The sequence below is a fragment of the Neurospora hispaniola genome (genome assembly GCF_033458365.1).
Source record: "Neurospora hispaniola strain FGSC 10403 chromosome Unknown B0T23scaffold_5, whole genome shotgun sequence".
Taxonomy (NCBI): domain Eukaryota; kingdom Fungi; phylum Ascomycota; class Sordariomycetes; order Sordariales; family Sordariaceae; genus Neurospora; species Neurospora hispaniola.
This window is the reverse complement of record NW_026944410.1, coordinates 4,000,929-4,014,910: the sequence shown is the minus strand read 5'-3', so window position 1 is coordinate 4,014,910 and position 13,982 is coordinate 4,000,929. Positions and strand designations below refer to the sequence as shown.

The 13,982-nt window shown below is 52.7% G+C and overlaps 7 protein-coding genes across 7 annotated transcripts; 5 read left to right on the top strand and 2 right to left on the bottom strand.

The window, feature by feature from the left end:
* Positions 1-716: 716 nt before the first annotated feature.
* On the top strand, positions 717-3,764 carry B0T23DRAFT_405931 (SNF2 family N-terminal domain-containing protein; the record flags this gene model as incomplete). Its single annotated transcript, XM_062839064.1, has 10 exons — positions 717-1,042; positions 1,124-1,222; positions 1,310-1,515; positions 1,571-1,604; positions 1,680-1,861; positions 1,934-2,738; positions 2,799-2,984; positions 3,148-3,298; positions 3,523-3,612; positions 3,729-3,764. The coding sequence occupies 10 exons, from the start codon at positions 717-719 to the stop codon at positions 3,762-3,764; spliced, it is 2,115 nt and encodes a 704-aa protein (XP_062692411.1).
* Positions 3,765-4,170: 406 nt separating this feature from the next.
* B0T23DRAFT_397241 (uncharacterized protein) lies at positions 4,171-4,627 on the bottom strand (the record flags this gene model as incomplete). Its single annotated transcript, XM_062838286.1, has 2 exons — positions 4,171-4,250; positions 4,306-4,627. The coding sequence occupies 2 exons, from the start codon at positions 4,625-4,627 to the stop codon at positions 4,171-4,173; spliced, it is 402 nt and encodes a 133-aa protein (XP_062692410.1).
* Positions 4,628-5,153: 526 nt separating this feature from the next.
* B0T23DRAFT_430179 (uncharacterized protein) lies at positions 5,154-6,508 on the bottom strand (the record flags this gene model as incomplete). Its single annotated transcript, XM_062840231.1, has 2 exons — positions 5,154-6,012; positions 6,159-6,508. The coding sequence occupies 2 exons, from the start codon at positions 6,506-6,508 to the stop codon at positions 5,154-5,156; spliced, it is 1,209 nt and encodes a 402-aa protein (XP_062692409.1).
* A 1,062-nt stretch (positions 6,509-7,570) lies between these two features.
* On the top strand, positions 7,571-8,727 carry B0T23DRAFT_319072 (NAD(P)-binding protein; the record flags this gene model as incomplete). The annotated part of the gene is made up of 2 exons (XM_062835103.1): positions 7,571-7,611; positions 7,692-8,727. 2 exons carry the CDS (start codon positions 7,571-7,573, stop codon positions 8,725-8,727), a joined length of 1,077 nt encoding a protein of 358 aa, XP_062692408.1.
* A 238-nt stretch (positions 8,728-8,965) lies between these two features.
* On the top strand, positions 8,966-9,800 carry B0T23DRAFT_179145 (uncharacterized protein). Its single transcript, XM_062833055.1, has one exon. The coding sequence runs from the start codon at positions 9,204-9,206 to the stop codon at positions 9,747-9,749; it is 546 nt and encodes a 181-aa protein (XP_062692407.1). The 5' UTR covers positions 8,966-9,203; the 3' UTR covers positions 9,750-9,800.
* An 811-nt stretch (positions 9,801-10,611) lies between these two features.
* B0T23DRAFT_397238 (uncharacterized protein) lies at positions 10,612-11,866 on the top strand (the record flags this gene model as incomplete). Its single annotated transcript, XM_062838285.1, has 2 exons — positions 10,612-11,395; positions 11,463-11,866. 2 exons carry the CDS (start codon positions 10,612-10,614, stop codon positions 11,864-11,866), a joined length of 1,188 nt encoding a protein of 395 aa, XP_062692406.1.
* Positions 11,867-12,769: 903 nt separating this feature from the next.
* B0T23DRAFT_444551 (uncharacterized protein) lies at positions 12,770-13,776 on the top strand (the record flags this gene model as incomplete). The annotated part of the gene is made up of 1 exon (XM_062840901.1): positions 12,770-13,776. The coding sequence occupies one exon, from the start codon at positions 12,770-12,772 to the stop codon at positions 13,661-13,663; it is 894 nt and encodes a 297-aa protein (XP_062692405.1). The 3' UTR covers positions 13,664-13,776.
* Positions 13,777-13,982: the final 206 nt, after the last annotated feature.

Sequence of the window (13,982 nt, the reverse complement as noted above, 5' to 3'; positions counted from 1 at the left end):
GTGGAAAGCAAGCCGCGAAACATGGATCATGGACGACCTCTCATACCTCTCTACCTATGTCTCCAATCAACATGAGTCAAAACATACCTATGACTTCGCCACGGTCTGGCAGTCCAGCCCAAATAGTCCCCATGTCTCCCATGTCGTGGCAGTCCGATACCGTTCAGCATATCTCTACGTTGTAGGTTGGTGTCGAAAACCTCAGTAGGTACCTACCTCTAGGTATATTGACACGCAGCAATGGCATCCGATCATCCTACAACCAAACGACGTTTCTCAGACACGCTCAAAGAAAGCGCTGCGAGCAATCGTCCCATACTGATCTGCTATGGAGCCGTAAGTCTTCAATGAGCCGCTTCATGACCGCACATTCCCATGAGTTCAAGGATTTTGATTGATTGACTAGGTACTCACATGACTGTCATCAGTTATTCGACGGAAAAGCCCAGTGTCTCGATGGGGTTGAAGCACTTAAAAGCCAACTCCAACACACCAGCAACCATGTATCATTCGTCTCTTTTCCCGTGACGAGGTTCGGGAGCTTCTTCTGTTTATCGTCCGAAGACGGGACAGCAGTTGCTGTTGTTGACCAACGTACACAAAACTGGCTCGCGGCTCTGGATCACATACCCAATGTCCGATTCGACGCACTTCTTGCCGCAGGATCCCTGATAAAACGGGGAAAGGGAATCAAGAAGGGTGCAGTGCTCGACGGGATGTCAGTCAATGTTTATGGTTCCCAGGACAAAGCTGTCGAGCATGATGCTGCCGACAAACTGGGAAAAGTCGCCGCCTTTCTTCAACATCCGAGAGAACTCAGCCGGGAAGTTGTTTACTCCAATCCCCAGTGGCTTACGCTTCCTGGCCGTGACCGAAATATGAACCATCTCGTCGGAACCTATATCAACGACGATTCTCTGTGGGCTGCCAGAGCAAGAATTGCTAATGAGATCAACGGTATCCTGGATTCATTGGACGAGATGTCTTCTGAGGCCGCACTCCAGTTTTACCCTCCTTTAGGTCTAAGATCCAAGCTGAAGAGGTACGCTTCCACTCTCGTGTCTCTATGGACTCTGGCCAAGCACGGACACATAACTATGGTGCTTGCTAACTGAACACCCAGGCATCAGATACAGGCCGTTACCTTCATCCTCAAACGAGAACCTGGAAACCGGTTTTCTCAAGCTTCGAAAGCTAGTGTCAGCACCTCCATGCGCCCACGGTATGTCTTCCTATCAAACACATTCAGACACCAAACGTACGGCACAGTGCTGACAGATGCCTACCTACCTTACCTTCAACTATGAAGTAGCCTAGGAGTTTCTCAAGAAAATCACGGTGGGCTCATTGCCGACGTGATGGGAATGGGCAAGTCACTTACAATCCTCACAACGATCCTATGCACTATAGAGGATGCTCGCAACTTTCCCCATTTCTCTTTCCAGTCGCAAAACGTCGCTGAACCAGACCAAAGAACACCAACACAAGCCACTCTGGTTGTTGTACCCTCAGCGCGTAAGTGTCTGGTCGGTTTAACCCTGCGTTCCGAACTTGTGCTGACTGCTCAAAGAGCTCATGCACAACTGGGCAGCAGAGATAGCGAGGTATGTCCACCGCACAGCACTTTATCTCTGAGTTGCTGGCACCTCGGTGAGCTAATGCGAACTACGTACCTCTAGTCACATGCCTGGAGCCCTCAATCTCATCCTGTTTCATGGTCAAGGTCGACCCAAGAACCCTGAGTCGCTGGCGTCAACTGATGTGGTTCTTACTACGTACGGAACGCTTGCTGCTGATTACAAGAAGGCTGGCTCCGGCTTGCTTCAGAAAATGGACTGGTATAGAGTTGTTCTCGATGAAGGTTAGAACTGAACTATCCATTGCAGTGTATGTGGTCAATATAACAAACCCCTTGCTGATCAGGAAATAACAGCACACTGGATTCGAAATCCACCCTCTCAGCAATTCCGAGCGGCTACCAGTCTTAGCACGAGCCGCCGATGGTGCTTAACGGGTACTCCCATACAGAATAAGCTCGATGATCTGGCGTCTCTCGCCCAGTTCCTTCGAGTCCCGCCGTATCCTGACAAAAACGTGTTTCGGAAACATGTGCTTGAACCTCTTGAAAAGGGGAATCAAGGATGTGCTGATCCCTTACGGTCATATCTTTGCCAGCATTGTCTTCGCCGCACCAACAAGTGTCTTAACCTACCCAACTTATCCGAAAAGACCCTCTATCTGCAACTCTCAATGGAGGAACAGGAGACATATGACAAGATTATGAGCACCGCGAAACGTGCACTGGATGACATTGTCAGTACCGCCGACAAGACCAAACAGGTCAAAAAGGAGAAAGTCATCGTGGTCTTCAGAACTCTTACAAGCTTGCGTAGGCTGTGCGACCTCGGAACGTTGCCACCTATTCAGTCTTTGCCGGGCGACCCCGGACAGCCAATCGAGGATGCCGACATGCTGTGTGAGCTTTGTTCATCGCAAGATGCGGATGAATCTTTGCTGTTGAAGGATCATCAATTCTGCCCCGAGTGCTCACGACCACTTCGCTCCAAAAGATCAGCAAGCAAAACTGGCTATCTCACGCCAGCCAGTTTGCCAGGGAATGTCAGCGATCGCGCAATGAGCCCCCTCATCCTGTCCATGGACAATGGCCACTCGACAAAGCTCTTGAAGGTCAGAGACAACGTGCTCCACTCCCTCCAAGCTGAACCTGGCATCAAGCAGTAAGTACCTTATCTTGTGACAGGCAGCACCTCGACTCATATCAGCTAACGCTCTGCCAGTCTGATCTTTTCCGCTTGGACATCATCCCTCCGCTATCTCTCCCAGCTTATGCAGCAAGCTGGAATTCCTCACGCACAGATCGATGGACGAACCAGTAACGCAGAGCGTCTGAGACATCTCAAGGCTTTTCAGGAAGACCCTCAGGTCCCTGTCCTCCTCATGTCAATTGGCACAGGGGCTGTCGGGTAAGCAACTACTCATCTCACCATTTCACGTGTCTCCTCACCTTTCATCACCTTTCCTCACCGAGTAAACCCTCCTACCTCACGTCCTCTCTTCCCCACGCCTTCATCTCCTTCGGCCATACAATATTATGTACCTCTACTAATACCTCCCCAATCCACACAGCCTCACCCTCACGGCAGCAAGCCACGTCCACATCATCGAACCGCAGTGGAACCCCTCGGTCGAGGAACAAGCCATTGGCCGAGCGCGACGCATGGGTCAAACGAAGGAGGTCGTAGCGACGAGGTACATCATGAAGGGGACTGTTGAGCAGGTGAGTCCATTGCATTTTTACAAAGAATCAAACACAACTTTCTCCTCTTCCAAACCCCCCACAGAAAAAAAAAAAAAAAAAAAAAAAAAAAAAAAAAAAAAAAAAAAAAGGACAAAAGCCAGAGCAAGATGGAAGAGGGAAGCAACGGAAAAAAGGCACGGCAGAAACGAGAAGAAAACCTGAGGAAAAGGAAAAAAAACATGAGCTAACACAATACACCAAAGAGTATACTCTCCCTCCAACAAAAGAAGAAGAACATTGCTCGCTTCACCTTTGGTACGGCCAGCGGTGATGCGGTGAGCGAGAGACTGGATGTAAGTACCTATCCAATCTTGAACTGATCTCCGCCTATCACTCGCCAGCAAAAGAAAAAAAAAGAGAGAACGACCGGTTCATGTTGCTGACATGCTGTTGTTGCAAATGCGTGCAGGACTTCAAATTCGTTTTGGATGCCAAACTTTCGTGAAGGAAGATGTGTGCATTGGCGCAGGCGATTGATGTTTTTTTATGTTGGGAAGTCCGTTGCGGAAGGACAAGGTGATCTTGCGGGTACATATATCTACCTACCTACCTTCCCTCTACATGTAGAGATGGGAAGGTAGGTAGATAGTTGTAAACACCACAAACGAAAAGCCAAACGAGACAGACAGTAGTTGTTGATTCTTGCTGTCAGTTATGTGAGATCTTTCCTCTCTCGCCGTGCCGCTTGCCATCTCAGACACCCAAATTGTACATGTAAAGGAACCAATGTGAGGGCTGGAATGATGCGGGTCTCAAAAGAAAAGAGCCAAGGCGTTATTCGGTGTAAACGAGTCCCTCTCTGCAATGGATGACGACCTTCCCTAGGTACCTAGAGGTACACTCCACAACATCTAATTCTCCTGTCCTTCACGTCGTCGTTTAAGACGCTCTTCAAACGCCTTGAAATCATCCTCAGTATATCCTTGACCCGCTACAAGATACATCAGAACCAGTCTGTCAGATGAGGAAGAGGTACTGGTACTGACTGTACGGCTCAAACTTGGCCAGCTCGTCCCATCGCTCATTCTCCAGGTGGTCCCAGGCCGTTTTCACGGTGCCCTGTGGGAGGTAGATTTCCTTATAGACGCCCTTATCATCCGTGTACGACATGAAGTTGGCTTCGGCAGTCTTGAGGTGTTCGCCTGACCGCGGGAGGCATACACGGTATTTGACGCCGTTTTCATCCGTGTAGAAGACGTTGTTGGGATCGGTAATTTTGGTGAGTGTGGAGACCAAGGGCGGCTCCATGTCGGGCTCAGGTTCGGGGTCAGGTTCGGCCTTTGCTTTATCTTTTTTCGATGGGTCCATGATGGGCTGCTTCTGTGAAAGCTCAGTTGTAGGTTGAAAGCGGTTGGAAATCGAGAGGATGGAATCAATCCATACCAGCGTAGAGATACCAGATATAGGCAGGCAGACAGGGCGGGGAGTTGCATGTGGTGGGCTTACTACCTTTACTTAACGTATACGTGCCATGGTCATCTGGTCTCCATGTCGTTCGATTTTACTCTCGGCCCCCAACCCAGCAACTCGGGATGGCGGAGCTCAGGGCGACCACAGCGATTTATCCATTGGCTGGAAGCTCTATCGCCTCCCAAATAGTGTAACCGCTTTGGCCTGGGCCGAACCTTAAAGAGTTAGCCACCGAGTCGTTGGCGCTAGAGAATCAAGGTAAGGTACCATCACAGAAATACGCCCTAAGCGACCTAGTCAGAGGTAGAGTAGCGACTGGCTCTGGAAGGAGCCATCCGATGTAGCATGAAAGTCCTCGTGCGTTGAGTTTTTCCCGTAAGTGGTCGAGCTCTAATACGACCATTCGTCTCCTCCTCCACTCCTTTTAACTCATCTCATGCCCATAACCCCCTCCTCCTTCCCTCCCATTTTGATATCTCCGGATCCCAGGAGGCTGATCCTCCCACCCACTACTCATCTCCACCGGCTCAATCTTCACCGGCATCTCCACCACCTTCTCGACCGACAACACCTCATGCGACCCGTCGCTATGTAGTCCCTGCTGCTCGTGTGCGTAACCGCCTCTTTCGAATCCGCTTTCCATCTCTCTCGGTCCCCAACCACCACCACCGCCTTCCGCGTCTCTCACGTGTTGCGCCACTTCAGGAGGCCGGTAGTACGGTTGGCCACCGGTGTCTGGACTATGGCTTAGAGGTAGGTTCGCCCTAAGAGGTAGGTTTGTAGTCATGCTGGGGGTATCGTCGTCTTCCGAAGAAGACGAAGAAGAAGAAGATTGATCGCTGCCGTCGTTGCCATTGCCGTTACCGTTCAGGGGTTCGGAGACATTGTGCGCAGCTTGTTTCCGTCGTCGATCTCGGACTCGGTAGGCCCAGACGAGGTAGGCGGCGAAGCCGAAGGCGCAAATGATGGCTAAACCACCAATGATGCCGCCTACTATGGCGCCGATGTTGGCCGAGTTGTTATTGCCTCCACCGTTGCCGCTCGTCTGAGATGGGGTGGGGGGAGTTGATGGCGAGGAACCCGACGAGAAGGAGGAAGAGGACGTAGTGGTGGTCACGGCAGGATTGCGAATGGCATCGGCCTGCGAAGCCGTGTAATGACTTATGCCGGTGGTCCAGCCGCAATCAATTCTCTGGAAGGGACCGAGCCCGTTGTCGAGCGTGAGATAGGCGTTTACGCAGATGGAAGCTCGAATGGTGTTCCCGGAGGAGTCTTGACTTGAACTGTCAAACGGTCAGTTGACTTTCCTGTTCTTCACGGTCACTCTTTCATTTTTTCTTCTTGCCTCCTTTCTTCCTGTTCGCGCAAGTACAATTTCTCATACATCCAAGTTCACAGAGAAAAAGAGAGAAAAGAAAAGAAGACCTACCACAGCGCAGTGCTCAAATCCTTCCTATCCAGAAAGCCACACCCATCTTTACACTTGTCTTGATCGAAACAAGCTCCCGGCATCCAACAGTTGCCTACGACTTGCTTGTTTGACAGGCAGAAATTCCATAATCCGCGGTTAAAGTCGACCTGGATCTGCAAACGGGCACCGGCCGTCCGTATACTTGTGTTTTCCTGGTTGTGAATCTGCGAGTAGCGAGATGCGATGGATTTTGATATCAACGCTGGTGGAGTGATGAGAGAGTCTGGTTCTATAAGGGTCGGTGATGCCCTTTTTTGGTTGAGGAGTGTTGTCGGGGTTGGCGCAGGCGGCGCTCGCGATGAAGACATGTCAGATTTAATCGTTCAATTGGAATCCTGGCTACTTTTCGAGGTTCAAAGAGCGACTGACTGGAGCTGGATGCAAAAACATAAGAGATGAAGTCCACCGTGATAATCGGCGCCTTTTGGTGTTTCAATCCAAGATAGACGAGAGGCAGATGCGATGGACCGGGTAGAAACACTCGAGGCTTCGTTCCGTGCCGCTTCCGATATTACATTACAGCGATAGGTCACCTCCCGAGAAGCAACCGAACTTCAGCTTTGGTGGCTGACCAGCGTAACTCAACTGCCAATAACAAGCATCCGTGTAGGACAAGCCAGGACTGGAGGTTACACCTGCTAGGGCTGAGGTGTCTCGGCATCGTGGCGTTCCCTATCGAAGGAAGTGAATGGAGTTGAAGACTGGACGAAAGGCCGCGCTGGTGATGTGCTCGAGCGGCACCGAAGTGGCATGGTTGGGTTGGGGATTGAGAACATGGGAAAAGCAAGGTGGAAGGCTGAGGGCGGCATGATTGCACAGAGACAGTGTCATGTCTGCGGATGATGCTATTTACGGCGTCAGTGGCAACTCAAGACAGGCAGCCAGATGGTATATGAGAGACTGGCGAAACAATGAGGCCCGAGCCGAGTGATGATTGCTGACATCTAAGATTTATCAAATGGTCAGCGGTCGATGAAGAAGAGAAACTCCAAATTTGACCAGGAAAAACCAAGCCGGATACGGTATCCCGAACTTTCGGTCCTCGTGCCAATGCGTCCCGAAACGCGGGGAAAGCCGCCAGGAACCGTTGTTCAGAACCGTGACCCCCACCAAGGAAGACGTCGAGCCAAGCATCTGTAGCATCGTGGGGGGAAAACGATGATGATCTATCGATCATTGGAAGCCGCAGAGTTCATTCCCCAGGAGTCCTCGAATCCGGATTGGCTTTAACGATGGTCCCCGATGGTGATGTTCCCCTCAATGTATCCGAGGCACGTTTCCCCCGCATTATGACCACGCTGCCCAGACGCGGGGTGCAGAAGTCAGCCATGTTACCTTGATATCCCCCCATCTTCTCCACGAGAGAAATGATGTCGTTGAAGCCGGAAGACGCTTCCCCTGCGGACATACCGTGAGTACAAAACTCACCTTTACTCCCGTCCCTCATCAACCGTCTCCAAGTCCCTCGCGACTCCTCTCATCCCTTGCCAGGCGCATCACCACAACCATGTCCGCGCGCAAATCCATCCTCATCACCGGCGCCGGCGGACTCGTCGGCCCCCTCCTCGCCACCCGCCTCCTCCGCGACCCCAACTACTCCCAACACACCATCTACCTAACCGATCTCGCGCCCCCCATCGTCCCCTCCGCCTCTTCCTCCATCCCCGCCGACCGGCTCAAAAACGTCATCCCCATCCAAGGCGACATCACCTCCCCCTCTTTCGTCTCCTCCCTCATTTCCGCCACCCTCCAAGACGGCGCAAACTTATCCGCAGTCTTCATCTTCCACGGCATCATGTCCGCCGGCTCCGAAGCGAACTTTGAGCTATCTCTCAAAGTGAACGTCGACTCCGTGCGCTTACTGCTCGACGAAATCCGCACCCAAGCCCCCGGCACACGAGTAATTTACAGCAGTTCGCAAGCAGTCTACGGCCAGCCCTTACCCGCAATCGTAACAGACGACGTCACACCCACCCCGCAAAGCACATACGGCGCCCACAAGCTGATGATGGAGACGTACATCAACGATTTGCATCGCAAGGGGTATATCGAGGGGTTTGTAGTGCGCTTCCCTACCATCTCGGTGCGACCGGGTAAACCGACGGCGGCTGCGTCGAGTTTCTTGTCGGGCATCATTAGGGAGCCGTTGGCGGGGAAGGAGTGCGTGGTGCCTATTGAAGATCGGAGCTTTAGATCGTATCTGTCGAGCCCGTCGACGATTGCGGAGAATTTGGTTAGGGTGTTGGAGATGGATAGTGATAAGCTGCCGGAGCATAGGAGGAGTGTCAATTTCCCGGGGATCAGTGTCAGTGTGCAGGAGTTGTTGGATGCGCTGGAGAAGTATGGCGGGAAGGAGAAACTGGGGCTGGTTGAGGAAAAGAGGGATGAAGGGTTGGAAAAGGTGTTGAGGAGCTGGCCGACGGATTTTGATACGAGTAGGGCGGTGGGCGAATTGGGGTTGGTGGTTGATGAGGGGGTGGAGGGGTTGGTTGGCGAGTACGTGGAGAGTTTGAAGCGGAGTGAGTGAACGGAGACTTGAAGACGGGTTCTTTGGTGTTGTGTTCAGATGATAGGTTGTGCGCTCAAATGGGACGCCAAATATCTGCCGTGCTCACCACGTTCACGCCATGTGTGACTTGTAAGTGAGATACCGAGCCACGTCGTTGGTAAGCTGGTCGGTAGGAGTTTGCGACTGCCGTCTATAAGAGAGGCTTTAAGGCGAACCAGGATTCGTTGCAATAAATGCGATAAATAGCCGCGATATGAGCTCCTTTATACATTGTTTACGACCCTTCCGATCTCTGTTACTCTCCCGGTTGGGTAAAGCTGGCGAGGAAGAAGTTCTACCCTGTTCCCGGTAACCACTTTCAGTCCCAGCCGGTGATAACGAGAGCGGACTTTGAGGAATTGCTAGGACATTGCCAGGCCGTGACCGATGCGCCGGCGTCCGTGTTTGCTGCAGAGTTGATCGCTGCTGACCCCGAAGCCAAAGTGGTGTTGAACATGCGAAGGGACGAAGACAAATGGCAGAAGTCGTTGGTGAAGACAATCATCAAGGCGAATGAGAGCTGGGGGTTCTGGATCGCGAGTTGGTTGGATCGGGAGTGTTTCTGGGCGTCGCATGTGTATGAGCGGTTTCTGTGGCCGTCACTGTTTAGATGTGTTGGTGGTTACGGGGAGTTGGGCAGAGTTGTGAGAGGGGGAGGGGGGATGTGGGTTTGGAGAGGTGAGTTGTGTTTTCTTGGACTTGGACTTGCAGTGCTACTCAACAATGTTGACTCGAGACAGAGCATTGCAACATCGACAGAGTGTTGGAATGGGATATCGAAGACGGCTGGGAACCGCTCTGCAAGTTTCTTGGCAAAGAAATACCAGACATGTCCTTTCCCCATGCCAATGCGGCTGCTGGCGGTTGGAAAACGAGAGAAGAGCAATGTAACAAGCGGTGGGTGGAGAGGGCCTTTGTCAACTTGTTGTTCCTCAGGCATTCTTGTGGGGGAGGGCATCATTTCCCTGGGTTTGTTTGCCTGGTGGTGGTGGTGGTGGTAGGGATGGCGAGGGTTAGGGCTCAGTGTAGTGTAATGCTGTACTTTATCCTGGCTGTCGATGACATGACATGTGACCGGCAACTGACCGGGTCGCGGATGTCGGTTATTTGAGGTAAATATGATTACGTATCGTATCCGATGGATTGTTTCCTCGAAGCGCGCGCGTCAAAACAGGTGACATTGTCCAGGACCGAACTGAAGGAGACTTGAAACGAATCAGAAGGAAATTGACGGAGTTTTGCGCGAAGGAGGAACAAAGAAACGGAAACAAAAAAAAAACCCAAAAAAGCTCTGACCAACAGCTCGGTTGGCGTTTAACGAGTGTTTCACTGAGTGACCACAGGGTGGGGCTTGGGCTTCTTCAGGGCTTCTTTTAGCGGGTCGGGAAGGGCAGCCGCCGCCTCCACCGACTTGGCCTCCGCTATTTTCCTCATTCAGCACTCGACTGCAACATCTCCTTCCGGCCTTCCTCCGCGACAATGCAACCTCATCGACCTTTGTCCCTGAATAGCGTCACATCGAGCTCCGAACGGCCCGCCATTGCCATGTCTTGCTTGACCAGGGAGCGCAACAAGCATTGCGCCTTCAATCTCGGCACCATCAGTCATGGCCTGCTCTCACTCCCAGCCAGCACCACCTCGGCTCGTCCAGCCCAGGGACCCGGGAATGGCAACCCCGGAAGGTGGAATAGATTGAGCCTCCTTCAATGATGGATCGAAAAAGGGGGTCAGGCGATACCACTTTGTAATGCAAGTCAATTGGTATAAGATCGATTGGCTTCCCGCCATGTCTCCCTGGAGTGTCTTGTCTTCCACCACCAACGAGCCATCCTCACCACCACCACCATCACCACCACTACCACCATGAAGTTCACGCTTCTCTCTGGCCTCGTGGCCCAAGCCCTGTCCGTATCCGCCGGCTCCATTCTCTGGGATGGCCGCTTCAACGATCTCACCTCCGCCACCGACCTCAGCAAGTGGTCTTGGAGTAGCCAGGTCGGCCCCTACCAGTACTACATCCACGGTCCGTCCGAGGTCACCTCCTACGTCAACCTCTCGCCCAGCTTCAAGAACCCGGCCGACTCGGGCTCCAGCCAGGGTGCCAAGATCACCCTCGACAAGACGGCCTTCTGGAACGGCCAGACCATGCGCCGCACCGAGCTGATCCCCCAGACCACGGCCGCCATCAACAAGGGCAAGGTCTTCTACCACTTCTCGCTCATGCGCAAGGACACCAACGCCCCTGCCCTCACCCGCGAGCACCAGATCGCCTTCTTCGAGAGCCACTTCACCGAGCTCAAGTCCGGCTGGCAGTCGGGCGCCGCTGGCACCTCGGACCCCCTGCTGAGGTGGTGCATCGGCGGCCAGACCAAGTGGAGCGTCAACTGGGACGCCGACGTGTGGCACAACGTTGCCTACGAGATCGACTTTGACGCCAACACTGTCGGTTTCTGGCACTCTACCGGCAGCGATGCCCTTACCCAGGTTATTGCTCCTCAGGCTGCCGGCACCAGCAGCAACGGTGCTGACTGGCACGTCGGTGTTCTCGAGCTTCCCCGTGACGGCTACGCGGATGCTACTGAGGATTTCTACTTTTCGGGTGTCTACATTGAGAGCGGCAGCATCACCACTTCCGTTGCTGGTCCTGGTACGTCAACTCCTTCCCTCCTCTCTTACTTTAGGTAGTACCTCTAATACTAACACTTGCGTCTCAGGCTCCTCCTCCTCCAACCCCGGCACACCCAACACCCCCAGCAGCAGCAGCAGCAGCGTCGCCCCCGTCAAGCCTTCGACCTCGTCGACTTCTTCTTCTACTTCTATTGCTGCCGTCACCAGCAGCGCTGCCCCCGTCAAGCCTTCCACCTCCTCTGCCTCCTCTTCTACCACCGTCGCTGCCGTGACCAGCGCCAGCGCCGCTCCTGCTGTCACCACCTCCAAGGCTGGAACTAAGACCTGCACTCGTAAATCCAGCGCCGCTCCTGCTGCCACCACCTCGGCTGGCTCGTGCACTGCGGCTCGGTACGCCCAGTGCGGTGGTAAGGGCTTCTCTGGCTGCACGGCTTGCGCTTCCCCGTACAAGTGCAACCTTGTCAATGACTGGTACTCCCAGTGCTACTAAGCTGTTGCAGTTAGTTGCAGCAGGAGAGTTCTTGGTAGATGGTTGATGAGGTGGATGTGGATTCATGTACATACTATTTGTTGTTCGCTTCTTGTTCATACTTTTGCTTGACCTAAATACACTTGTTTGCTCAACACGTCTTTCTATCGCTTTGTGTTCAAAGTCAGTGGCAACTCTGATGTCGGCCTTGTCCATTTCTGTCCCGTTGGACAATTTGGCCCAGAGCACGTTGGTTATTTCCACAAGCACACGAAGGCAGGGCAAACCAGGGTAGAGCAGATAACGTCAGGATCAACTTCCACATTAACATCGGGTAGTCACGGGGGTCCTTACAGAACTGAGGTCGGCCACGAGTGGCTTGATTGACTTCTACTTTGTACCTGGAACCTGAAGTTACACCCACGCAGTGCTCATGTGGATGCCTGTACCCCCGAAGCCGCACTTTCCTTTTGTGTAGCACGACTCAACTAGCAGCGGGTGCAGACTGGAGAGTTAAAAATCCACTCTTGTCTGTCACGAGCTGGTGTGTAAGGAAGGAGCAAATACTACCTAGTTGAAGGCGAGAACTCTGAGCCCCTCAAGCGGCCATTTAAACTCCTTCGGATTCCCATCCTCTCCACTGACTCTGGATCCATCAGCCACATTACTTCTTTTTGCACAACATCGTCTTTGCTCTGCAACCACATCACTATCACATTGCTTGGGCATTCTTCACACTTTTCTTGGTTTTGTATCCACTTGCGCTTTCTTGGTGACAACCTGTCATCCCCGGAGCATCGTCGCGTCAACAACACCAAAGTTCTTCGAGAGGTGAGCTTGACCCATTTTCCATCCACTTCATCACCATCATGGCAGCTAACAGTGTCTTTCCCACTTTCCCAGTCTCACTCGACAACCGCCACGATGTCTTACACAAACCTCGTTCTCACTTTTCTCCTTGCCGCTTCCCATGTTTGCCACGGCAAACCTCTCCCCACGCCTGATGATCGTCCTTACCACCAGGGCTTTCCTCCTTACTCCGAGGGTTATCCCACCGGGGCTGGATTCATCGCAGCAACCACTGTAGAGATCACGGCCCTTGCCGAGGAAACCATCTATCCAGTCCTATACCCTAGCAACACAGAGGATGTCCCTTCAACGTCTGCAGAGGCCACCATTGCCACCATGGTTGCCGAGTCCGTGACTGTTCCTGCAACTGCTTCTGAGGTCGAAACTGCAGAGGTCCCTGACTTTACTACATCCGAGGAGCACGCAGCTCTATCGAACGATGAAGCTCCGTCGAACGACGCAGATTCTTCTGGCGATGAGGCTTCCTCAGACGATGAAGCTTCCTCGGACAAGGGGGATGGATCCCCAGATGAAACTCTTCCCACCGACTCATCGCCAGAGCCCCAGGATCAGGACCATCCCTGCGGCAGATTCGATCCATGGACCATTCACTCCCTTTCTCGGAACTGTGATGACGCTGACACGGTCTGCGACTGGTCCTTCATCATCGACACTCAATGCCCCTCGCTTGCTCCTACCCCTTGCTCGTTCTCCATCAAGTCTCTCGGCCCCGATGTGCCTGCCTCGCGCTCTCCCAAGCATGAGAAGAGCGACGATGACTTGTGCGGGCCGTATGAGGTGCATTCAAGCTGGAGCGGCCAGTTTGGTCCTGGAGAGGGGTTCACGACGTTGAGTGTCATTGATGACGGGAACAAGTTGGTGGCGTATCCGGCTTACAGGGATGATTTGTTTGGCAAGGAGGACGCCACGGTTCCGGATGTGGAGGTCGCGGCCTATGCTTTGGGTTGAAGGATGACATTAGTAGAAGGGGCTGTTCAATGGAAAGAGATATCGATATTGTATTGTTCATTGTTGGGATTTGTTGAGTATTGGATTATGGGACTGACGAAAACATTGTTATGGAGTACACGGTAGTCAGGCGAGAGATGAGTAAATGGAATCACATTGTCCCTTGGATGCTTTTTCTTCCCGTCTTGCTCCATGAACTACTTTGCTCCTCTAGCACACATATGACGGTCGAGTGCACACACTCCATTAATTCTTCGGTATTGACACATCCTCAACATTGTGTCACAGCCCATCCACGAAATGTTCGGCTTCGAAACGC